At 35.3% G+C, this 26,195-nt stretch overlaps 1 protein-coding gene across 1 annotated transcript in view; it reads right to left on the reverse strand.

Moving 5' to 3' along the window:
* Positions 1-26,195, reverse strand: part of MS3_00011162 (uncharacterized protein) — a gene marked incomplete at its 5' end in the record, with an annotated part of 30,980 nt that overhangs the window by 4,036 nt on the left and 749 nt on the right. Inside the window, 5 exons of the mRNA XM_051219573.1 lie at positions 2,198-2,603; positions 4,904-7,885; positions 9,949-10,465; positions 11,898-12,411; positions 18,296-21,320. Of these exons, the coding sequence (XP_051064175.1) occupies positions 2,198-2,603; positions 4,904-7,885; positions 9,949-10,465; positions 11,898-12,411; positions 18,296-21,320 (7,444 nt within the window). The remainder of the gene's footprint in view (positions 1-2,197; positions 2,604-4,903; positions 7,886-9,948; positions 10,466-11,897; positions 12,412-18,295; positions 21,321-26,195) is intronic.

The raw sequence follows: 26,195 nt of genomic DNA on the forward strand, positions 1-26,195 counted from the left end.
GAATTCCACGTCGTGCATTATTTGCCGACTCTGGGACTGGTTGGAAGAAGCGGAGAGGTGGTCAGTGCATGACATGGTGTCGTGGTATGAAAGAAAGCTGCAAAGGACTGGCTTGTGTTGGTCCTTCAGGACTCCCTGGTTGGGGTCTGAGAGATGTTGCTACACAGTGGCTAGAGACGTTATCAGATATGGCTCAGAATAGAAGCCAATGGCGATCCTGCTGTAACCTTCTTTTACTTTCTTCATAAAAGGTGGTTGTGCCTCCCTTACCTGAAAGGTTTCTTCCGATTGTACTTTTGCGTTCCCTGATTACTAGCACATTACCTTACACCAATCTCTTCGTTATTGTTCTCTTTTTTTTTGCGCTCCTTAGCTTTTTTTTCTATTTCTCTTCGAATTCTCATTGTTTTGTGTGGCGCATATATATTGGCGCTCTCGTGTACCAATATTCATGTGTTCAAATAAATAAATAAGAACATGCGGTCCCATGGTAGCCGGTAATTAACAATAGGTTCATACACTATTTGTTCCCTCAGGATCTTAGAGCCCATGTACACCATTGGTTTGGATTCATAGTTTTCCAACTCCCCTAGTTGTAACCTCCGTGTCCACCAGCCCGGTTTAAGCGACGGATATTTACTTTTCGTCCTCTCAATTTTGTAAACAACACCTGTGATGAGAGAAGTCAGTGAGTAGGACTTTCCTGACAGTGGCTGTATAAGCGTGGTCATGTGAGATCATTTTGAGAGGGAGCTGACTCTCCCCACCCTCAGTCATACCAAGGCATTTGGGGACACCTTACATATAAGAGAACATAACTTTAATTCGAACGAAAACAATTAATTTATAAATCAAAGTAATCACACCTTATTACAGGTATAATTGACTATGAGGGAATAAACAAGTCAAAGAGTAGCTGTATTTGATAGATAACATTTTATTTTTCTACCTCAAAACGTGAATCACATTGAGCTAGATTTCCTTCTATAAAGTTATGATGACGGCTACGAGTAGGATATATCATATGCGTTAAATTTTATTTGAAAATTTTCGGACGGATGAGGTTGTATCCCAGTATTGTTGTTCAAATAGAAACTAGAAACCAACGTATTTCACTTCAAACTTCAAAAGAATTTGTAACTAGTAAGCGCATATATGACGACAGAGACGGATCAATTGTAGTCTTTAACATCAACAACGGGAAAATACAAACCTTTACAAATAGATCTTCAGTTACCATTTACATGAAAGAAGTGAACAAATAGACCGAGAACTTGAATAGCTTAAAGGTGTCCGACTGAATGCGAAACTACGCACTCAGTAACTAAGTGGTATGAAAGTATATATGGTAGTGCAGAAGATGAATTCACTACTTATCTCCCCCTTAAGTTTTTAGCGTCAATATTATTGCATACTTTTTTCCCTCCAATTCATAATTTCTTTCCGAACTAGATTCTCAGATGTTCAGTGTACTTCACTAGCTTTGATACTAAAATTACTACAACCCTTTTAGTAACCACATAACCAAGACGAAATGAATGACAAAGTTGTAATATATCTCATATGACATCACCCCATTCAGGACTCGTTATTTGGGTGTACCTGGATCCAAGAGTTAATGTTCACTCCGGGACATGAAACCAGTACCGCTTATTTCAAATGCCATCACAGATACACTCATCTAACGAGTTCCAAATGGGGAGAAACGCACATCCTAGATTCCACTGCTAGATAACATTCATCGCTTGTGACATACTGGGAATACTGAGTCAATCCGCTCCATGAGTCATGGCTCAGGATCGATCACAATGGTGTAGGTGTATACACTCTTTACCTTCTCATAACTATGAGATAAAAATCGCTTCATATCTTTCTTTCTGTACTAAATGCATACATAAAATCTTTCTTTTATCTAATAAACCATTTGGTTAACTCCTTCTATGAATTCAGTGTTCGTCTTGCCGTGCTAATGAGGTATGGCAACTTGAACCGATGCATAAATGTGTCTGATCCTACGTTGTAACTGACTGACCAGATGCACATCTGCTAACAGAAAGACTGATCAATTGTAGTCCTCAATAATATCAAACGAGAAAATCTAAACAAGCAATACAAAAGGAATAATGATAGATAACAATAATGCTTATTCTTAATAATAACAAATATATATATATATATATATATATAGAAGACATACTTCATTTTCAATATTTAACGTTTTCAAACAATGTGGTAGTAAACAGCCAAGAATTTGTAATTTTGTAGCAATATTTAAACAAACCGAATGAGATGACATATCATTGTTACTATGTTGATGAATACAATTCAAAGGATTATTAATGATGGTAAAGATAAACTCTTTAAGGAAATTAACTTTAGCTAATTGATTAGTTGGTTTTATACTAATTAATTTAGAATAGAATTCTTTAGGTAATAAGAATTTATTAATAAAATTCTTATTTAGATGTATTTCATTGAAATCATCTTGATCATTATGAATGGTATTCTCTTGAGGGAATAAAATATTATTTAATAAATATAAAATTTGATTGAAATTTAATACATAATCATTGATCACCATTTCAGTAGTAGGTTGATTTAATCTAAATAAATTGTAATAAAGAAAAAGAATAATAAGTCATTCGGCAATAACAATACTAGTAATAATGATACGCTGTGAGTTAACAGCAAAAAAACGGATGATCAGAAGAGACTAGTTAAAATACAAGCCTACAATTGAATACAAAACAAGTATCACTTTCTCATAGATATGTATATATATATATATATATATGGTGACAAAACAAGAGCAGTGTTTCTACAATTGAAAATTATATAGAATTCAAAATAACTGTTTGTTAGCCAACATCATAATTAGAAATTTCAATATAAATGTCAAAACAGTTTCATTGTATGAAATCTGAAACTTGGAGAACTACTACAACCATCATCAAAAAGTATAAGTATTTATGAACAACTATCTACATAAGATACTCAATATCCGTTGACTGGATACCATGAGCAACAACCTGTTATGGTAGAAAAACAAAAGGTGGAGGTGGATGGGACACACATTGAGAAAATCATCAAACTGCATCATGAGGCAAGCTCTAGCTTGAAATTCTGAAGGAAAAAATAATGAGGCACACCAAAGAACACGATGCAGCCGAAAATTGGAAGGCAGGCATCAAAAGAATAAATAGCACTTAGAAACAGCTGGAAAGAAGGGTTGGACGCGAAATCCCAGATCAACTGCTGAGGCTGTAAACCTTCATCAACTAAGGTGGTTCGAACATGTATTACTTATCCCGAACCACTGCCTACATCAACATGTGATGTTAATTCATATGGGGTAAAACTGGTTATAGTGTTGCAAATGCTCTCAAAATTTATCTTCTTCTAAGTCGTAAGTTCTAATGTCCCTTTGCATATATACTTTCCATTCATTCCACCTTCTTGAAACATATCCTCAATGTTTAGCCTCGATCATTATCACAGCTACTACCACTATTTCGACTCCATTGCTAGTCATTATGTTACTTTCACTTCATTCTGCTAATATGGTATACCTGCCTGAGCTTATACACACTTGTACCAGGTTCTACGTCTATTAAAACCTAATGCCTATATCTATTCCAGTCTAATTTAAACTCAGTAGAACAATAGGTAAATTATGTGTACAGATAATTAGCAACCAGAACAAAGATCACGCATTAATCGTTTACTATTTGCAAACATTTAAGATTTCAATCAGCCATCCACAGCAGATGACTTGAGATCAACGTGAATCAGTTCTTCAAGATGCTATACTTCACGTTATCAAAGTAGCAAGAAATTCACATGATCAGGATAAAATAATTGGAAATATTAGTAATACCAATGACTGACCTTTAATCACATGATCACCATCTAAGGTCATCGACAGTATAATAGCAGAAAAATCCGAAAAACCTACCTAAAGTGTATCGTTACGTTATGAAATTCACTGCAGAAGAGTATGTAATCGATTATGCGAGATTATTTAACTTCCTATGCAATGCATCCTAGTTGTTTGGACCTTGTGAAAATCATGAACAATGAGTATATATACACAGATAAGGAAAATCTACTCAGCAACATCTAAATGTTATCATAAAAAACCACTGCTGATACTTATATGGAAATAACAAATGTTTGATTGTTATGTAAAATAAGCACCAAAACCGTCTGTACGTACGTTCATAACTATCTCGTTAAATGATTCTTTTGTATATTTAAATATTAAAATTTTAGTTCACAGTGAAAGCTTGAGACAAAGACCTTTGATACAAAGTGTGATATTAATTACTAATATTATATTTGGTCAAGCTAAAACGTTAACAATGGAAAGATGAAAAAGAAAATTTTAAACTAAGTAGTATACTGACAATTTCGTTTAGGAAATTAGTTAAACGATAAGAAATACGTTGGTTTGTGATCACAATATTATTTAACAGTCTCCAAAAACCCCTTTATCATGTAGACACTAGTGACTAATTTCGAAAGGTAATTCCCAGAGATCTAGCGAGAAGCCGTAACTAGTGGAGTTCAACCGCGTTAAGCGGTTACCAACCAACGACAATAGAAGATGGTTCTCGAATCTGACAAATTGACTGAAGGTAGACACATATAACATTTGATGTCGATTCAGTGGTCTAGAGGTCAAGCGCTCGCTGCAAAACCTAGGGATCCTGGGTTCATTCTATGGTGGAATCGTAGATAAACACAGTTGATGAATCCCATACAAAGACAGAACACATGCCGAGAAAATACTGGTTTCCAATGCTTATGTAACTTAGGTTGATTTGTGATCTTAATAACATTTAACAATCTCGAAAAACCCCTGTAATGAAGACAAATAAAATGGCATTAAAACAGTACTAACCTTGAAACAAAAGAATGTGCCGATTTCAAAACCAAACGACGTTGACTAATAGATAAATTTTCTGAAAATGTACTATCATATAACAATTCATTCAACCACTTTACAAAGCGTGAAACATCATTTGAAGTGTTACCTGGAGCGATCAATTCAAATAATTTTAATAAGTCAGACATATTTTTGAAAGATTCAAATAATGTCGAGTTATAAAACACTCTTAAACCAAATATTGCATAAATATCACCAACTTGTAAAGATGTGATCTCATTACTGTTATCATCAGTTTGTAATTGTTCAACAATTTTCGCTACAACATCAGCATCAGATTTAGTTTTGATAAAGTTAAAAAGTGGATGATTATGCAATTCAGAAGATTGATGAAGATACTTGAGGAATTCAGGATAACTTATACAATTGAAAAATGTATCATCAACGTTTAATTTTGATAAAATATCTAATATCTTTCGATGTAATTGTATTTGAAGACCATCAAATACCTGTAAATCACACTCATTAGGTAATACATCAAAAAATAATTTTATTTGTGAAAGTTGTATTAGAAATGGATAAATAGTTTGTTGGATACGATGAATTAAAATTTTCATTCCATTTGGATATGTTAAAATCCATTGAATAATATAATTTATCATTTTTTTAATTTTATCATTAGTACAATCTTCATCACGGAATAAATATTCAAGATGACAAAATATACCTTCAATTTGTGAAAGATTATAACATGAACATAATCGTAGACCAAGTGAAAAATTCGTTGAACATAATCCATATATAGTATCTTCTCGATAGTTTTGATCATTATGAAATCGTACAAAATCAATACTTGGAAATTTAATAACAAGACGATGAATAAGACTTTCCCTTAAAACAATTGACAATGTATGAATAAGTTGTTTATGAAGTTGATTAAATTCTTGACTAAAATCATTAGATGTTATAAAAGAACAATATTTTGAACATAAATATTTACCTGATGGAAAACATCCACATGGAAGACAATATTCCATAGTTTTATATTCATAAACTGATATTAAAATATAACATAATAGAACTAATACAATACGACATGTACTATCAAAATTCTCAGAAATACTAGATGATTCCATAAATGGTAATAGAACAGAACTAACTTGATTTATATAATTCAAATAGGACATTGAATTAGATGAATAAAATCGACAACATTTTGAACCAATAGCTGAATAACTAATTGCTAAACGTGTATCACGATTCATTACTTCTAAAAATGTTTTACACCAAATAATATTAGGATTACAATCATCATTATGATCATTAAATATATTGATTTGATTCAATTTAGCCCAATGAATAAGAAAAGCAAACCATAGACGTTGTTCATTTAAACCATAATTAGGATAATTAATTGGTTCCAGTTCATCGAATATATTTGATCTTAATTCAGTGAATAGATCATTTGTTAATTCTGAATAATATGGTGGTAAACATAATGTAATACCTTTATCATGATTATTATTATTATTATTCTCAGTTTCTAATTGATGATATTCTGATGATATTAATTTAACAAGTTGTTTATACATATTACGAGATAACTTTTTAATATTACTTCCTTCTTTTTTATTATTATTTAACATAATAATCGATAATGTAATCCATTCAAGACGTAATGTACATAATCCAATAAAATTACATAAATCATATAAATATTCTAATGATTTACAATATGCTAATGCATATCTAGCTAAACGTAAACGATAACGTTCAACATTCCATAATTCCATTATATCTATATTCATATTAGTGAAATTATATTTTGAACGTTCAATATTATATAATGCATGTAAATATGTCCATGAATATAATTTATTATCAAATTTCTTAATAGTATTATTACTACTACTATTGATATGAGTAGTATAATGATGATGATTAGAAATATCTGATGGATCATATAATTCTGATTCATAACCAGCCCAATGAGCACATTCATGCCAACATAATTCATTACGTAATTCAATTAAATCATTTAAATAATTATAAGTTAAATGTAATAAATATACATTAGGATAATCATCATTTGTATTTAATTTGATATAATGATACATGGAATGAATAAAACATCTTTTTACTTGTTCAATGTTTATTAAGAAACTATTAGCTATATTATGTAATAATATTGAATTAAATAAATTTTTTAGATAATTATTATCATAATTAGTTTTAGTATCTATGGAAAATAATTTAATTAATTTATTGAATGCATCAATCAATAAATCAATACGTTTATTACATAATTCATCCGATTGATTATCACTATTATTATTATTATTATTATTATTACTATTATTATTATTATTATTATTATTATTATTATTAGTAGTAGTAGTAGTAGTAGTAGTAGTAGTAGTAGTAGTAGTAGTAGTAGTAGTACACCATAAATATCTTAATTTATATGGTAAATAAGATGATGATATCATTGATGGTGATAATATTTTATGAATTGTTCCAAGAAATGTTGATGCATCTAATAAACATTTTTCTATATGAAATTCTAATAAAAATGATTGATTCCAATTCATTTGATTATGTAATGAATCAATAATGGATAGACAATGACGTGCTAAACGTTCATTAGGATCTATAATTCTATTAGAGTAGACATTTGATGATGATGATGATGTTTGACAATCAGTAAATACCATTTTTAAATCAGATCTTATTGGTACAGATGTATTCACATAAGTACGAATAGCATTTAATAAACAAATTCTCCATGCATTTAATGAATTTTCCGATAATTCAATAGTTTTCTGTAAATTTATACGTGATTCATTGAAATTTAAACAGAAATTTCTTGATAATTCAAGAAAATATTCATTACCTGAAGCGAATAATGTATATTGTAAACCAATTTCTAACCATGATTCAGATGGACAATGATGAAATGCTTTTGATAGAATTTTGTAGAATTGACAGAAAGTATCACTAAAACGATTTAAAAAGAAAATGTTGACGAATTTAGTTTAATTTCACAATAAAACTAATTCTTTTTTTTGAGTGTTAGTCATAATGAAATGGTTGCATTTGGACTGTTATTGCTTACTTTAGAGTGAGTGATTCCAAATAGCTTTATAATAAGACAATACTCTTCCTCCAAATGTAGTGTTTTTTCGTGGCCGGCGTGCGTCAGCACCTGAACTAATGAGAGTGAAGTAGTTTAGCTCATCAACCGCTTCATTTATCTAAACAGTCTCAGCAGTCCTCATATTCCATTGCCTAAAAAAACCTCGACACGGGTAGAGAAGGATCAAGTGGATTGTGCAAACTTGCATCATTTGTGGTGTAATCAAGACACTCATCTGTCAACCAAAGGACCAGTTCACTCCACATCGGTTCTCTGTTCTACTTTATTCACGTGAAACACCCATCAAAAATAGAAAATATCTGTAGATTACTAGTATACGATCATCGGAATACTCGAAGCCTAATTCCTGTATTTCTGATCATCGAGTAAGCAATCCTTAGGTAAGGAATATTGTGATAGTTAAGGATGGCTAATCGATTGATGAAGTTGTAAATCTTCATCAACTGTGGTCTTTCAGACATGTGTTACCTATGCCGAACCAACACCTACCTCGGTGGACTATGTTGTCCGGTGTAAGAGTATGCCGAAACAATGCTACGCTCAGCCAAACCAAAATATGGCATCAGTCCATGAATTCATTGACTATTGGACTTAACCATGTTGATAGGTGTAGACTACCTGGTTAGTGTTCGCATGATTATCGTAATCATTAGTTAGAGAGTTTGAACGACATGACTTGGATTTGTTTGAAACGGTGTAGGTGCACACATTCTTTGTCTTCCCACAAATTTTGAGCTTCTGAATTTCTCATAACCTTTTGTTTTCATTTTACTCATTCAAATTTTCTTTCTAAATCATATATTACAAGGGTAATTTTTTTCTGTTATCACTGTTACTGTTACTACCTTTACTATTCTGGGATATAGCCTGACAGTTTCATCTCTCTGTGATAATGAGATACGGGGACTTCAACTGATTCACATACATACCAGGTCCTACGTTGCAACTTATTAATTGAGGTATAATACATTACATTTTGTTTTAGATCAACTTCTCATTGTACCATCAAACTATTTACAAATAGTTTTAAGGAATATTTTAAAATCTGGACTAACACCTATACGAACTACATTTGGTTTTATGCGAAAATAAAGATTTCATATCGAATATATAAACAAAAAAATTCACTATTACAATCGATGTTCTTGGTTAATTTGCAATATATATTACCCCTAGCTCATTTTAAGCCCCCAAATGCTCTGGTACGGCCGAGAGTGGGGAGAGTCCGCTCTCCCTTTCGAAATGCTCTTACACGGCCACGCATATATAGCCTCTGCCAGGGAAGTCCTACTCACTGCCTTCTCGCACCACGAGTGTTGTTTACGAAATTCAGAGGACGAAAAGCGAATACCCGGCGCTTTAACCGGATTCCAAACCAATGGTGCACATGGACTCCAGTATCCTGAAAGAACAAATGGCGTATGAACCAATCGTTGGTCACTGGCTACCATTGGACTGCATCTCCTTACGATGCCCCACTGCCTTGTGGATCAGACCTTCAGGTCGATGGCTCCGGGTGTGGCCCCTAAGAAAACCACCTGCTTCGGTTTGGGCACCCGGGCAGTATCACAGCCCTCACACATATCGAATGAGATTTGCATGGCGCATATGTATTTGGTGCCTCTTTGTACCATTATCTATGTGTTGAAATAAAATAAATAAATAAAAATAGCTTTCCATACACCAGCTACTATTTCATGTCGAGATACGGGGGGGGTGCTTAACGAATCTCTTAGCCACTTTAGTCATCAAAATCTTCAAATACGACTACATTATCGTTAGCAAATGCTAATTATCATTTTTAGCATTCTATATCATGTTAAGCATTCGTGTGAATTGGCTAATAAATGGTGAAATATGAAGAAAAAAACAATAATAATAACTATTATTATTCGTTGATTACTTGAGTTTCTTTATAGTTGATTCAGAAATCTGTGATCGTTGTATACGTTTATGATTACTATCATGAATTAATTCATCAGAGATATTATCTTTATATTCATATGTCATAGCTAATCGACTGAATATTTGCATCCAATTATTTAATAAATGATAAAAATATTTTGCATCTTGACTACATCGATAAAATGATCCAATAGAATTAAAAGGTAATTGAATTGATGAACCAATACATTTTTCAATGGATTGTATCAATGATTGAAATTCAATGAAAGCTAGAATAAATTGATTTATCAATTGAATACTTTCTAATAAGTTTTTATAATCTATTTCATTAGTAAATTGTAAAATAATCATTTTATAATCTTGACAATAAATAAGCATTGATTGAATAAGTTGATTAGCAGTATTTAAATATGTTGATAATGAAACAATCGGTTCTTGATTGTATAGTTGATCAACTTTATGATCCAGTTCATATTCTTTCAAAACATAAACTAATCCATTTAATAGTCGATATGCTAAAATATAATGAAGAAGAATATAGAAAATTATACAGTATGAAATGAAAGACATATAAAAGATGATAGAGTAAACAATAAACAACAAAACTGTTTAAATAAAAGTAAATAGTAGTAATCACTATAATATTTGTGTAAATGTTAGAATATGCTAAGCATTCTCAAACCGAAGTGAGTGGCTGTTTTAGGACGTCACTCTCTGAGCTTTTGGCAGTAGACCACCGTTAGGTAAGATGCTGATTGAAGATAGTCTATAGAAAACCCTGAACCTAGATTTTGTGCAATTTGACACTCGTCAGCAAGGTAATCTTAAGAAAACCTTATATCTCAGTATAATGGACGTGGTGCTGAGTCATTTGGTCTCACTGCAACTTGGTCGATAGAATTCGATTAGCGCTAAGAACCTGATATATATAACATTGATCCCTATTCAGTGTCCAATTAATTGTAAAATCGACGTCAGGATATGCGATTCTACAGTACATGGCAAACAAAACGGGCACATACGCCAATTATTCTCTCAGGATCCTGGATCCTATGTACATCATCGGTTTAGTAACCGCCACCCAGATTAAAGCAGAGAAATTTTGCTTTCCGTTTTTTCTTTCATTTTCATAAAAAGCTCCTATTCTGTATAAGGGCAGTAAAGAGAATTTTTCTGACAAAGACTATATATATACTCGGTTGCACGTGAGCATTTTGAGACGAAGAGCCGACTGTCCTCTAAACGAGCCACGGTATTTCAAGAGAATATGGTTCAAAAACAGAATGAATTAGAGGAGTGGAAAGCATGCAATAATATTGGAGCTGAAGACTCTTGAAGAAAGATAAGAAGTAAATGAATCCGCTCCACTATTATTATTATTAAGAAGTCTATAATGTTGGATTAATGTAATAATTGGTTATATATATATAACCAATTATTACATTAATCCAACATTATAGACTTCTTAATAATAATAATAGTGGAGCGGATTATATATATATATATATATATATATATATATATATATATATATATATATATATGCGGTCTATTGTTATTAGGCGCGCCGTTCAAAATTGATACTGATGTACAAACATTCTAGGGACATGCCCTGAACCAGCTACTAAGCGAGAAGACTAAGGGTAGGGAAAGTAATAATTTGGACCAAACTGACTCACATACATCAACACTCATTAATACATGTTATCCCTAGAAAATAAACTACTTTTTGACCAATCACATGCACGTGTTAACAGGAGATCTTCCATTAGCACGACGTGACCTTCTCAGTTGGCGAATTTTGATTGGCTTATTGAATCATTTACAATGGAGATCAGGATGTAAATTTTATGACAAAATGTAGAACTCCGATTTCTGTTATAAAAAAAGTCGATCACATATTACGTAACGTGCCATACACTTATATGGTATATAAAATACACTCACGGTTTAAAATAGTTAGATAATCATTAACACGAGAATCATTATTCAAAACGACTACATCAGTTAGATTTATTGACAAATAATCACTAAAATCAGTTAAAGATCCCAATTTAACTGACTCCAAAAGTTTGAGGTGATCAGTTAAACCTATGTAATTTGCCGCATACAAAAGACAATGATTAATTAATTGTTGATAATCAGATGGAGAATATTTCTCAGCTAAATGTGGTAATAACTGATAAACAACAAATGAGACTAATTTATCTGAATTAATAGATGATGATGTATTATGTAGATTATCCGAGTTGATAAGATTCAAACTAATTCGAAGTAGAAGAGTTAAAATGAATTTAGAATCGAAATGTTGGAAATTTTTCATTTTCAACTGAAATGCTCGGATACATTCGTTTGTACTGCCATTATTATTATTATTATTACATTCTTGAGGTATTATACTTGTAAAATCATTAGAAATTTGTAGTGTTGTAGTTGGAGATATATTTTTATTGTAGATAATCTAAATTTTAAAGAAAAAGTAAAATAAAATTTAACATTAGAGATAACGTTGGAAAGAAAAAAATTTACAATCATAAAAGAGTAACTTCCACCCTGGATACCATATTTTCAAAAGTTTGGTAACGAGAATTTTGACATCATTTCGTGTAAAATAGGAGTATTTGATTTTGTTTTGAACCAAAGAGTTAGTGAACACCTCCCTTCATGGTTAAGAAAAGGTAATGTCAAGACAATACGCAGCTCGGTTATATCCCATTTGACCGATCATGTAGTGGACAGAAACAAGTCATTTATCGTATTCCTACTAGTTTTCCCTAAGGTGTTCGATCTCGTCTCTTACATAGAGCAGGAATTCGAGCCAACAATCAAAGTCTTTGTGTTCATAAGGAATTTGTAACACCCTTATCTCTCCCTTGGCGTTAATAAATGATTTTATTTATTATTATTTTCCGTACTCTTTGTTCGTTTATTTTTCTTCACACCCTCCCACCCTTTTCTTATCTCAGATATACACTTCACGGTCCAATTATCTGAACACCTCTTATTACGTAGTCTCATAATTTTTCTATGAATGTTATTTCAGTGTTTGTATTTTTCTAATCATTGACCTATTTCCGATTATGTAACATTGATTTAAGCTTTTATTATTCTTATCAAAACTAGTACACCAGTCATCATGCTATCAATTTGTACTTTTCGCTTATTAAGTTTACTTATTTAATCTTTTCCATTATCATTGACTCATAAACTACTTTGATTGGTTTAATAATTTCGTATATGCATATAAATACATTACTGTATATTATAGTACGGCCGAGAGTGGGTAGAGTCCGCTCTCCCTTTCGAAATGCTCTCACATGGCCACGCGCATATAGTCTCTGCCAGGGAAGTCCTACTCACTGCCTTCTCGCACCACGAGTGTTGTTTACGAAATTGAGAGGACGAAAAGTGAATGTCCGTCGCTTTAACCGGGTTGGTAGACATGGAGAGTCCACCTAGGGGAGTTGGAAAACCCTGATTCCAAACCGATGGTGCACATGGGCTCCAGTATCCTGAAGGAACAAGCAGTTGTCCCTTGGGCACTGCTGTCACGCTCCCAGGTCGTTAAGACCAACACTAATCCAATATCCTTTTCAGGTTCCTCAAGAAATACCCTTCCACGGTGTGGGCAGCCAGGAAGTGATATCAGCCCTCATACCCGTAACAGCACACGAGAACAAGTTGGCCACATTCAAATCCTTCCTACACCTCCTAATACCTCTCTTATCTCCATGACTAACCCTTCTCACGTCTCTTTATCATTTCGCACCGCTAGGGCAAACGATTTGAGTACGTGGAACGCTATTCCTGGTCTCCTGAAACCACGCTCTAAACTACACGTAGGAGCTTTTAACGTACGAATACTGTGCCAAATAGGACAACAGGCTTCCTTAGACAGGACTTTAGAATCTCGCGCCATCGATGTGTGCTGCGTCTCCGAAACGCGCATACAGGATCCGAGTAGCGTCATCTATTTGACCTCACCATTCCAAAATAAAGAACCGACTCGATTCACACTTCGTGTATCTGGAAGCCCTGATTCTGCTTCCCGTGGCCTCGCCGGCGTAGGTATCGCATTGAGTCCTAGGGCAGAACTAGCTCTCTTAGACTGGATCCCAGTAGACAGTCGTTTGTGCGCTGCCCGACTAAACGGAACAGTAAGGATCAGAAAAGATAGGGACACTTGTCGTTGCCTCTTCGTCGCTTCTGCCTATTCTCCCACTGACTGCAGCTCAGATGATGTAAAGGATGAGTTTTACAGAAAGCTCTCCGACCTTCTCCGAAAAGCTAGGCACTCTGATGTAGTAATAGTGGCCGGTGACTTTAATGCTCAAGTAGGTAAACTAAGCGATAGGGAAAGACACTTGGGTGGATCTTATAGCATCGTGGCTCAAAGAACAGATAATGGCGACCGTCTGTTGCAGCTATGCTCAGATAACCGCCTCTTTCTTGCAAATACTAACTTTAGGCATAAGGAAAAACATCTTTTAACATGGAGACCCCCTAATTCGTCCCAACGTTGGACCCAAATAGATCACATCGCTATCAGCCACCGATGGAGGGGCTCCATAGAAGACTGTCGCTCATTCTGGAGCACATGCTTAGATTCAGATCATGCTCTAGTACGAGCGCGTATCTGTCTGCGTTTTACTGGACGTAGGAAAGACGCTGCAAGGAAACCTCTTAGGGCCCTACTTAATGATAGTCAAGCTAAGAGTATATTTCAGGAACAACTAGGAAAACAGTTACGCAGCCATGTATGTGATGCCCACTCCGAGGCAGCATGGAATGATATCCGAAAAGCTGTGGAAACAGCAGTGATATCTGCCAGTAAGGTAACCCGTAAGGTTAGGGAGCAACACTGGATCTCAGCGGCATCTATCGCACTGATAGATGCTCGGAAACTCATTTCACCTGGCTCTGAACATAATGAAGAGCGAAGTCAGCTTAAGCGCAAGCTGACAAGAAGTCTACGCAATGATCGTGAACAGTGGTGGGTAGCGAAAGCAAGAGAGATGGAAAAGGCAGCGGCAACAGGTAATAGCAGACAATTGTTCAGACTTGTTAAGGAAACCGACTGTTAGCGAAACAATCTCAGAGAAAGATAGACATATTATACATTCTCAATCCAGGAGATTAGATCGATGGGCAGAACACTTCAGGGATCAGTTCAACTGGCCTTCAGCCACACTTCGGTTTCCCACGATCTCCAGTCAACCTGAATGGCAAGTTAATGTAGGTCCTCCGTCTCTTTACGAAGTTGAAAAAGCCATAGGAAATCTGAAGCGAGGGAGAGCAGCAGGCCCTGACAGGTTTACTCCTGAGATTTTTAAGGATGGTGGTCCAGTATTAGCAGTGAGATTAACTGAGGTCTTAGGTAGAATTTGGGAACTGGACGTAATCCCATCTGACTGGTCTCAATCACTGATTGTGCCAGTCTATAAGAAGGCACAAAAGTCCTCTTGTGACAATCACAGAGGAATCAGTTTGACTAATATAGTGTCTAAAATATTAGCTTCAATAATACTTCGACGCCTAACCAAAGCTCGTGAAGAGCAGACTAGAGAAAATCAGGCTGGTTTTCGACCTGGACGTGGTTGTATAGATCAGATATTCACACTACGTCAGGTTCTAAAACACAGACACACATTCAGACGCCCCACAATGGTTGTATTTCTCGACCTTAAGGCGGCATTCGACTCTGTTGATCGTAAGGTTCAATGGCAGTGTTTGTCACTGAAAGGAGTACCAAAGAAGCACATTAACCTTATAAAGGCTCTCTACTCGAACACAACTGGTAGAGTGAGAGCTTATGGCGAACTGTCATCAGAATTGGTTACCTCAAGTGGTGTTCGTTAGGGCTGTCCACTCTCCCCATTCTTGTTCAACTTTGTCATTGACGTACTTTTAGAGATAACACCTTCCTCGTCTAGATTTCCAGGGGTTGAACTTCTACCGGGAGGTTCACTTGTTGACTTAGAATATGCTGGTGACATAGTTTTATTTGGCGAAGACGCTGACAAAATGCAGAGTCTTCTGATCACTCTAAGCAACAATGCAAGCATGTTCGGGATGCGATTCTCCCCCTCGAAATGCAAAATGTTGCTTCAGGATTGGGTTGCATTGACACCCGAACTAATGATAGGGAGTGAAGTAATTGAGCGTGTCGATCGCTTCACTTATCTTGGAAGTCTCACCAGCCCTTGTGGTCTGGTGTGTGACGAAATCTCAGCACGGATACAGAAGGCTCGACTAGCTTTTACCAACTTGCGTCATTTATGGCGTAGGCGAGATATCCGTCTATCAACCAAAGGACGGGTGTACTGCGCAGCAGTTCGTTCCGTCCTACTTTATGGCAGTGAAACATGGCCGGTAAGAGTAGAGGATATTCGTAGGTTACTAGTATTTCATCATAGGGGTCTTCGAAATATTGCTCGTATATCATGGGACCATCAAGTAAGCAATGCAGTTGTTAGGAAACGGGTACTAGGTAAGGATGGCAAATCGATTGATGAAGTAGAAAAACTTCACCAGTTGAGATGGCTGGGACACGTGTTACGTATGCCCAACCACCGACTGCCTCGATGTGCGATGTTCAGTGGTATAGGAGTAGGTTGGAAGAAAGCTAGGGGCGGCCAGACCAAAACATGGCACAAGTCCATGAAATCACTGACAAGTGGTCTGAGTCATGTCGGTAGGTGTAGACTACGTGGTTGGGGACCGCGAGATGATAGCAACCGATGGTTAGGGACCCTGAATGACATGTCTCAAAATCGTTTGCAATGGCGCAGGCGCATACACTCTTTGTGTTCTCCCAAATTTTGATTTCCTTATTCCTCCTTGTCTCTTTTTTTTCTCCTCTCAAATTTATTTCACTGTATTATACTCTTTAAGTAACATCTCCAAACACTAATCTTCCCGATTACTGCTTATACTCTTATTACCTCTACCACTACGGGATTTGAATCGACCACTGCATCTCTATGCTAATGTGGTGTGGCAACTCGAACTGATGTACGTACGTACGAAGTTCTACGTTGTTACTGACTGAAGGAACAAATGGCGTATGAACCAATCGTTGGTCACTGGCTACCATTGGACTGCATCTCCTTACGATGTCCCACTGCCTTGTGGATCAGACCTTCATGTCGAAAGCTCCGGGTGTGGCCCCTAAGAAAACCACCTGCTTCGGTTTGGGCACCCGGGCAGTATCACAGCCCTCACACATATCGAATGAGATTTGCGTGGCGCATATGTATTTCGTGCCTCACTGTACCAATATCTATGTGTTAAAATAAATAAGTATATTACAGTAAAGCCTGATGAGGATCTAATCGAAAACAATATTGTCCGCTTATATATGTTGTTCTAGATCTTGTTTTTATCATAGACTATTGATATGCCTAAGGAATAAAGCAAAATTTCATTCTCTTAATTTTGGAGGTTATACTACTGTTAGTTTTATACAAATCATGTCGCAAACAAACGACAAACTCTAATTAATACTAGATGATGTTCTTGCCTTGTTAGGGATAAGATTAAATTAATGTTACGATGAAATATGTTCACAAATTGGTCAGTTATCAAAATTATATTCTGATTTTATAGGTATCTCTAGACAGTCGTAATATATTAATACATTAATGATATCAATGAACTAATCTCCAACAACTTGTTTCTTCAATGAAGATTAATTTTTAATGAAGCATAGAGCAGAATAACTTTGTGAATATTTTTGAAGCAGGGTATAACAACAGCATGACCAATATTTCCCGGAATAAAACACAAAGGAAGCAACGAAATGTCACTTTTTTTCAGATTTTGTATACATGTGGAAGTGGTATTACTATTGTTAAGTGAATTTCCCAGCAACTAATTCAATCAGATTTATGATCCATATAGTTAGAGTAGGCTGGAAAAAACTAGGCTTTAAGTTAAACAGAATATCTGAGTTGTGAATTATAACGCGCAGTGTACACATCACGAACAGATTTTATTAAACAACCTTTAGAACCGGGAATGCTGGACAGATTATTTCGTCCTGGTATGGGACTATTTACCAGTGTATGTAAACGACCTCACCACTGAGGATCGAACGTACAACTCTCGGTCTCACGAGGAGCGTTTAATCTTTAGACCATTGAGTCTACATCTAAAGATTTATGTGTTTAACTCTTATCAATTCGCAATACTGTGCAACCATCTTTAAATGCCACACACACACACACATACTGGTCATGGTTTCTCACTAGAGCTACAGGCATTAGTGAGAACATGATTTTTAATTAGTAACAAGGTTTATGGCTATCACAATAAAGTAATAAAAGAATAATAATGATACTTACTTGTGCTAATTCAATAAAATCTCGATGAACTTTTCTCAATGATTTTAAACATATTTCTATTTCATGATCAATAGGATTTCCTTTTAAAATTTCTTCACACATAGATAAACCCATAGAAATTAAATTTAAGGCATAATTAGTTAAACCAGAACGTGTATCAATTTGTATAGCTCGTTCAATGAACCAAGAAGAGAAAATTTTCACCAATTTCAATGGATTATTTAAAATTTCTACATTCAGATATAATGAAATGGAAAAATTACATTGTACACTCTTCATCATCATCATCATCTCATTATGATGATCATTTTGTATATCAATAATAGAATTGGATTCATTACTTTGTGAAATGGATTGTAAATTAAATAGTTTATTAAAATATAAATTTGGATTAATTGTTTCGGATAAATGAGATCCAATCAATAATCGATATAAACCGATAGATTTTGGGAAATAATCAATTAATGTATTTAATGCAATAAATTGTTGATGATTAGTATAATTTAAAGCAATAAACAATAATGAATGAATACGTAAATGACCAATAAATTCTAGAATCTCTTCAACACAAGGTTGATATGTTTCATGATGAATAAGATGTAAATGAATTAATTCATCATTCATTGATGAATCAGATTGTAATTCATTTTTTATAATTAACTCAATACAATGAATATGAGCTAGATAAGTTAAAAAACGATCATGTATAGTTGAATACCAAAGATTATTATTCATTAAATGTTTATTATTTATTAATAAATTTAAACCATAATTTAAAACTAATTGAATATTTGAAAGTAATAAAGTATAATTTAAATTGAACGGTACAAATTTTGGCAGATAATTTAAACATTGTTTTATAATCCATAATGGATGAATTTTTTGAATTGGATCTAATGTTGAATGAAGAAATTGTTGAAAATTATTGATTTTCCAAAATTCATTACTTAATCTAATCCACATTTGTTTATAGACAATTTCATTATTTATCTTTTTATTAGATTTATTTAATTCTAAAGCTTTATAAAATTTACCTATACGTATATAATGATCAAATAATCCATGATATGTTGTTGATTTTAATCGGGTACATCGTATACAATGATGAAAAATCATAGTTTTAGATGAATGATGTACAATGTTGCCAATGTTAAATTCAGAATCTTCTTTTAAACAAGAAGATAATAGGACAACTTCAGATAAACAAGATTGAGGATTAGATTGAAGAGTAGAATGTGTAGCAAATACAGGAAATTTTGATAATTTTAAACTTTCAAGTTTTCTTGCTATTTTAGGATAAAATTCTGTGCCACATTTTTTTATATCTAACAAATCAATTGAACCATTTTCATGAAGAACACATAACTGAATAGTTTGATTTAATAATTCATCTGATTCTGAAGGTCTACCCCACCAAGCTATTCGGAAAGGTCTACTATACATACTAGAAGCCTGATTCACTGGTGATAATGAAAGGTTGGGGCTATTCTGAGGATTGGCAATCAGAAGAAGCAATTCAAAAGATGGAATCAACCATACAGAATATGAACCTGACGAATGAAGGCTACCAAGCAATAATTGGTCGGATATATCTGAAGATGAAAAAATTGGAAGTGAAGTAGTACTGAAATTCGCCAAAGTCATAGAAGTGATTGCATCTGTGTTATTGCAAGTCAGGTAACTGTTGCGACGAAATAGGTTGCATAATAAATGAACTGATGTGTCCTTCCATGCACTATATAAACTCATCAATCCACCAGGTATTACATCAGATGTTGAACTGGAGGAGGCTGGAATTAAATAAGGTGCCTTCTTGGACACATAATAACATGATAGTCCAAGTTTTCTATGCATTGATTTGGACACAGATACATTGACGTTTGGTAAACAAGATAAAACAAGCAAACTGGACGATGAGTCATATACAGCTGACAATAAAGGAGGTGGTTTAGAAGCTTTGTAAGTACTGATAGAATAAATTCTCATCATCATACGAGCTGGGAAACTCTTCGCTTTCCAATCTAAATGCCACAAATCTACATGACCTCTGAAATGACCCACTAAAAGGTGAGATATATCAATGAAAGACAATAAAACAATGGGAAAGAGTGGTTTCTTGTAACCAAGCGAATCGATCGACTGTGTAAAAGGAGATGGAATGAAAATCCGACTACGTCGAATATTTTGGTCCAAGTTAGGCCTCTCACTTTCATCAATTGATAGGTCAATTATATCAATGGAACCATTACTATAACCTATAGCGGTTATATAATACAGATTATCCAAAGTTGAATTTGACCCATTGGCTAATAAATCGTACTCAAATGTTTCACTAGGTTTATACGATAAAAAAGTAACTATGCGCCACTGTGGACATGGGTCCACGTAACTTAGATACCACTTTCTTGTTATCCTGGTAGAATGATTTGTAACAATCTGATTGACATCTGACTCAACATATGTAGAGCTTATGTTAGGTGATTGAATAAGTTCAAATGGGGTGATATCATTTGATTGTTTCAAATCGTTTAATGACGAGGAATTAGAACTTTGAAGTCTATTTGGCAATTCCATTAACTCTAGCCAATGAGTGGCTACAAGACACAAAGCCTGACCTTGAACGGACTCAGATGAAAGATAACCTAATTGCCAAGGGCAATTATTTTCGCGTAAATGAGCGTAAGTGACTAAAACTTGGGAAGGTGGGAACCAAAAAGTCAGTACATCCGACAATTTTCTCCAGGTGTTATACAAAAGGTAATTTATCTTGGAAAATGAGGATGAATCTGACTCTTTATTAGCTGGTAACTTGTCATCCGAAGACAGATTGAGTGAGGAGGGATGTACACTTGATAATGAAATATTTCGGCAACGTAACAAATCTACTGCAACAGAATAACTATTATCTGCCGACAGCTTGGAATCCAAATTAATGGACCATTCGGCTAATTCGTCAATAATGTGAGGATAATTCATGAGGTCAAGTTTACCAGATTTCATAATATCATCGGCTGCATCGGAAGTTCTGAAAACGAAAACAAAACTATTAGAATCAGATAAAATTAAGGTAAGCAAGGTCAAATATTAAATGGTTAGTTGTGTATTGATAACTTCATGAGATAAACTGGATTGAATTTTTATTTTCATATAAGTTAAGGTTACGAAACGGTTTATCATACAAAAGAACTAGACACCAAAAGTCGACTCTGCAAAAGTACGGTCATATCTGGAAGCCTAAAACGATTAAATATTATAATCAACGCATAATCTGACTGGATGAGTTTTGGCTCAATTTGCCACACCCCAAATAGGTGGAAATATAAATATACACAATATCAACGCCCGCCGACTCTAATTGAACTTCAAAAGGCTATAGCTAATCTGAAACGAGGAAGAGCAGCTGGTCCCCATGAATTGGCTACAGAGGTCTTTAAATATGGTGGTCCAGTTTTAGCGATTACGTTGACCAATTCTTTAGCTAAAATCCGGGAACTTGACGTAATCCCATCTGACTGGCCTAAATAACGGATCGTCACAATACATAAGAAAGGATCAAAATCATCATTTGATGACCATAGGGGAAATAGTTTGACCAATATGGAGTCTAAAATAATCGCCTCAGTAATTATTGGACGTCTAACAAAGACACGTGAACTGCAAATGCGAAAAAATTAGGCTGGCTTTAGACCTGGTCGTGGCTGCATCGACCACAAATTCACCATTCGTCAGATCTAAGAACACAGATATGCTTATCGATGTCCGACAATGATGGTCTTTCTTGACTTAAGAAGCATTTGACTCTGTAGACCGAGAGGTTCTGTGGCAGTGTCTGTCATTTAAAGGTGTACCTTAGGACTACATAGACCTTTTGAAGGCTAGTCACTTGAACACTACTAGTCGTATCAGAGCTTATGGAGAACTGTCGTCTGATTTCGCAACCTCAAGTGGTGTCCGTCAAGGCTGTCCACTATCGCCATTTTTCGGTCAATTCCATCATAGGGCTACTGATGGAATTAACGTTCTCGTTGACTGAATTTTCAGGAATTGATGTCTTACCAGGAGGTCCACTTATCGACTTAGAATACGTAGATGGTATATCCTGTTTGGTGAAGACGCTGATAAAATGCAGTCTTTTTTAGTAGCAGTGAGCAACAATTGCAGGATGTTTGGGATGTGTTTCTCCACCTCTAAATGCAAGTTGTTGCTTCAGGACTGGTCTGCGACAACACCTGAACTAAGGATAGGGAGTGAAGTAGTCGAACGCATTGACAACTTCACTTATCTTGGAAGTTTGATCGGCCCTAATGGGTTGGTTTTCGACGAAATTTCAGTACGGATTCAAAGAGCTCGTTTGGCTTCTGCTAACTTACGTCACCTATGGTGAAGGTGAGATACCCATCTACCAATTAAGAGACGAGTATGCTGCACAGCAGTTCGCTCTGTTCTACTTTACAGCGGCGAAACGTAGACATTAAGAGTAGAAGGTATTCATAAGCTACCAGCATTTGATCACAGATAACTTAGAAATATAGCTCGCAGGGTATTAGGGGATGATGATGATAAATCAGTTGGTGAGGTTATAAATCTTTATCGACTAGGATGGTTGGGCCACGTGTTACATATGCCTGAACACCGATTACCACGACGCGCAATGCTGACTAGTGTTGGAGACAGTTTGAAGAAAGTTAGGGGCGGCCAAACCAAAAAGTGGCTTCAGTGCATGAAACCACTGACTTCTGGTATGAGCCATGTTGGTAGATGCGAACTACTTGGTTGGGGTCCGCGTGAGAAAGGCTCAGAATCGATCACAATGGTTTAGATATATACACTCTTTGTCTTCCCTTAAACCGTGAGATTAAAATTACTTTATACCTTTCTTTCTACAAACTAATTCTTTCTCACTGTATCATATCCTTATATGCAATCCTTTTCTTTTACATATTACTACTATTGAAGTAACTGCTTCTGTGAGTTCGGTGTTTATCTTGTTGTGCTAATGAGGTATGGCAACTTGGACCGATGCATATATGTGCCTGTTCCTACATTATAGCTGACTGACTGATTGATACATATTATCAACTGCGATAAAAAGTAGAACACGGGAAATATGGTTCAAACGTGTTATTATTATTTAAATACATAAATATCGGTACAAGAGGACACCAAATATATATGCGCCACACCATATTTGTGTGTGTGCTGTGATACTACCCGGGTGCCCAAACCGAAGCAGGTGGTTATCTTAGGGGGCCACTCCCTGAGCCTTTGACCTAAAGGTCTAACCCACAAGGCAGTGGAGCATCGTAAGGAGATGCAATCCCATGGTAGCCGGTGACCAAAGATTGGTTCATACGCCATTTGTTCCCGCAGGATACTGGAGCCCATGTGCACCATTGGTTTGTGATCCGGTTAAAGCGCCGGACATTCGCTTTTCGTCCTCTCATTTTCGTAAACAACACACCCGCCACGAGAAGGCAATGAGTAGGACTTCCCTGGCAGAGGCTGTATACGCGCGGCCGTGTGAGAGTATTTCGAGAGGGAGAGCGGACTCACCCCACTCTCGGCCATACCAGGGCATTCGGGGGTAGATGAAAACGAAGAATAAAAGTATGGAATGGCAAAAAACTTGAGATTTAGTGAAAAATATACATGATAAACGCAACCATGGTTAATTTTAGGTCGTCATTTAATAGCTGAAGTTTGTGAAAGCGTCGAGACCAAGAAAGGGAATATGGAGTTCATCTGTCCTTCAAAGTTCTTTTCGTTTAATTTGAGCAGACAGAATAGAAGTGAATAATAACTAGAATGCAGTCCAAAAGTACTTGCTATGCAATTCGAACTAAGGACAATGTCTACGTAGTAATCACATGAAAACTAGGTCACTAATGCTAAATGTAAGATTTTCCATAACCTTAATTATAATTGCCAGTATCTCAGTCTTTTACTTCTGAGCTTTATTCAGTCAGTCGCAATTTACAGCTTAGTATGTATGTGCATCAGTTGAAAATCCCATATCTCATCACCACAGAGAGATGAAATTATCAGGCCAAATCTCAGAATGGTAGAGGTAGTAATGCGGTGTGTGCTACTGATGTCCACAAATATTAGTATGTATCATCAATCGAAAGTGAAATGCCTGGGGGCAGGAAGTTAAGAAGATCGAAGAACGAGAACAGAGAATGATTGGTGTGGAAACAAAAGAACAATACAGTGTGAGACGACTAATTGATATTTTGCAGAAAGGACAGTCAAGTTTGAGACAATTGATTGACAGTTTGCAAATGAAACATTTAGTGTATAAGTCTCAGACTTCACTAAGATGTTCTGTGATTTCGCGTTCAAATACATACGATTGTTCTCACTTGTGATCTCGTTCAGTACAGTAGCAGTATCAGCGGTGTATGTGTATTCAGTGCCCCTTTTGTACCAATACTTGTGTTCAAATAAATGAATAAAAACAAGTGGTAACAGAAAAAAATTACGCCTCGAATAGGTGATTTAGAAAAAAAAGTTAAATTGGTAAAATGAAAACAAAAGGTTATGGGAAATTCAGAAGCTCAAAATTTGTGGCAAGACAAAGAATGTGTGCACATACACCATTCCAAACAAATCCAAGTCATGTTGTTCAAACTCTCTAACTAATGATTACGATAATCATGCGAACACTAACCAGGTAGTCTGCACCTATCAACATGGTTAAGTCCAATAGTCAATGAATTCATGGACTGATGCCATATTTTGGTTTTGGCTGAGCGTAGCATTGTTCCGGCATACTCTTACACCGGACAACATAGTCCACCGAGATAGGTGTTGGTTCGGTATAGGTAACACATGTCTGAAAGACCACAGTTGATGAAGATTTACAACTTCATCAATCGATTAGTCATCCTTAACTATCACAATATTTCCTTACCTAAGGATTGCTTACTCGATGATCGAATACTAGTAATCTACGGATATTTTCTATTTTTGATGGGTGTTTCACGTGAATAAAGTAGAACAGAAATAACCGATGTTGAAAGAGAGAATTAGATCTCAAAATTGCTTGTACTGTTGCTTAAGGTGGTCAGAAGATTGCGATATGTCAGCTTTTTCATCAAACACAGCTACATTATCCGCGTCTCCTAAGTCAACAAATGAATCTCCTGGTAGATCAAACTCCTGAAAATTCAAATGATGAAAGTGCTATCCCTAAAAGCATTTATATGACAAAGTCAAACATATAAATAAGGATAGAAATGGGTAAAGCGAAACACCCTGGAGAACATCACGTGAAGTAATCAACACCGATAACAGTTTGCTATAAGTGCTGGCTTGACCAGTGATGTTTTTAGGCAAATATTACATAGTCCACCTTAGACTTCGATTTCGAATTCATAACATGGATTAATTTAACTTTAATATTTTGTCTGATGTAACACAAAGAGATAATTTTGAGTTCATAACTGTAAGGTGTCATGAAGTTATTACAAATGATCGTTCTCTCTAATACTGTTTTAGAAAAATGTTTTCCATCCTCTTCAAGTATATTCACACATCTAATTTATGAATAGGAGAACGTTTGATCAGTGTTAACCCTCATATTTTTATCTCTTGTGATTACTTTATCTCCACATGTTAGCTTAATTCATCCAAGACGTTTCCCATACGTATTTCGCACACTGGTTTCGTTTTATTGATTAGTACTATGGTTTTAGGTCGTAAGCAGCTGAGAATTCGCAAAACAATTCAATTTACGTTGTCCTGCCACGATAATTGTTTTTGTTTAGGTTTATAAATGGGGAATTTTGCATAAGACCTGTGCAAGAAATCAACATTAAATTTTTAGATCTCACTGAAGCTAAAGTACTAGAACTTAAATCTAACAAACATTGGTAGATCGAAATGGTCTAAGTGCAAA

Source organism: Schistosoma haematobium, chromosome 7, assembly GCF_000699445.3.
Source record: "Schistosoma haematobium chromosome 7, whole genome shotgun sequence".
Lineage (NCBI taxonomy): Eukaryota > Metazoa > Platyhelminthes > Trematoda > Strigeidida > Schistosomatidae > Schistosoma > Schistosoma haematobium.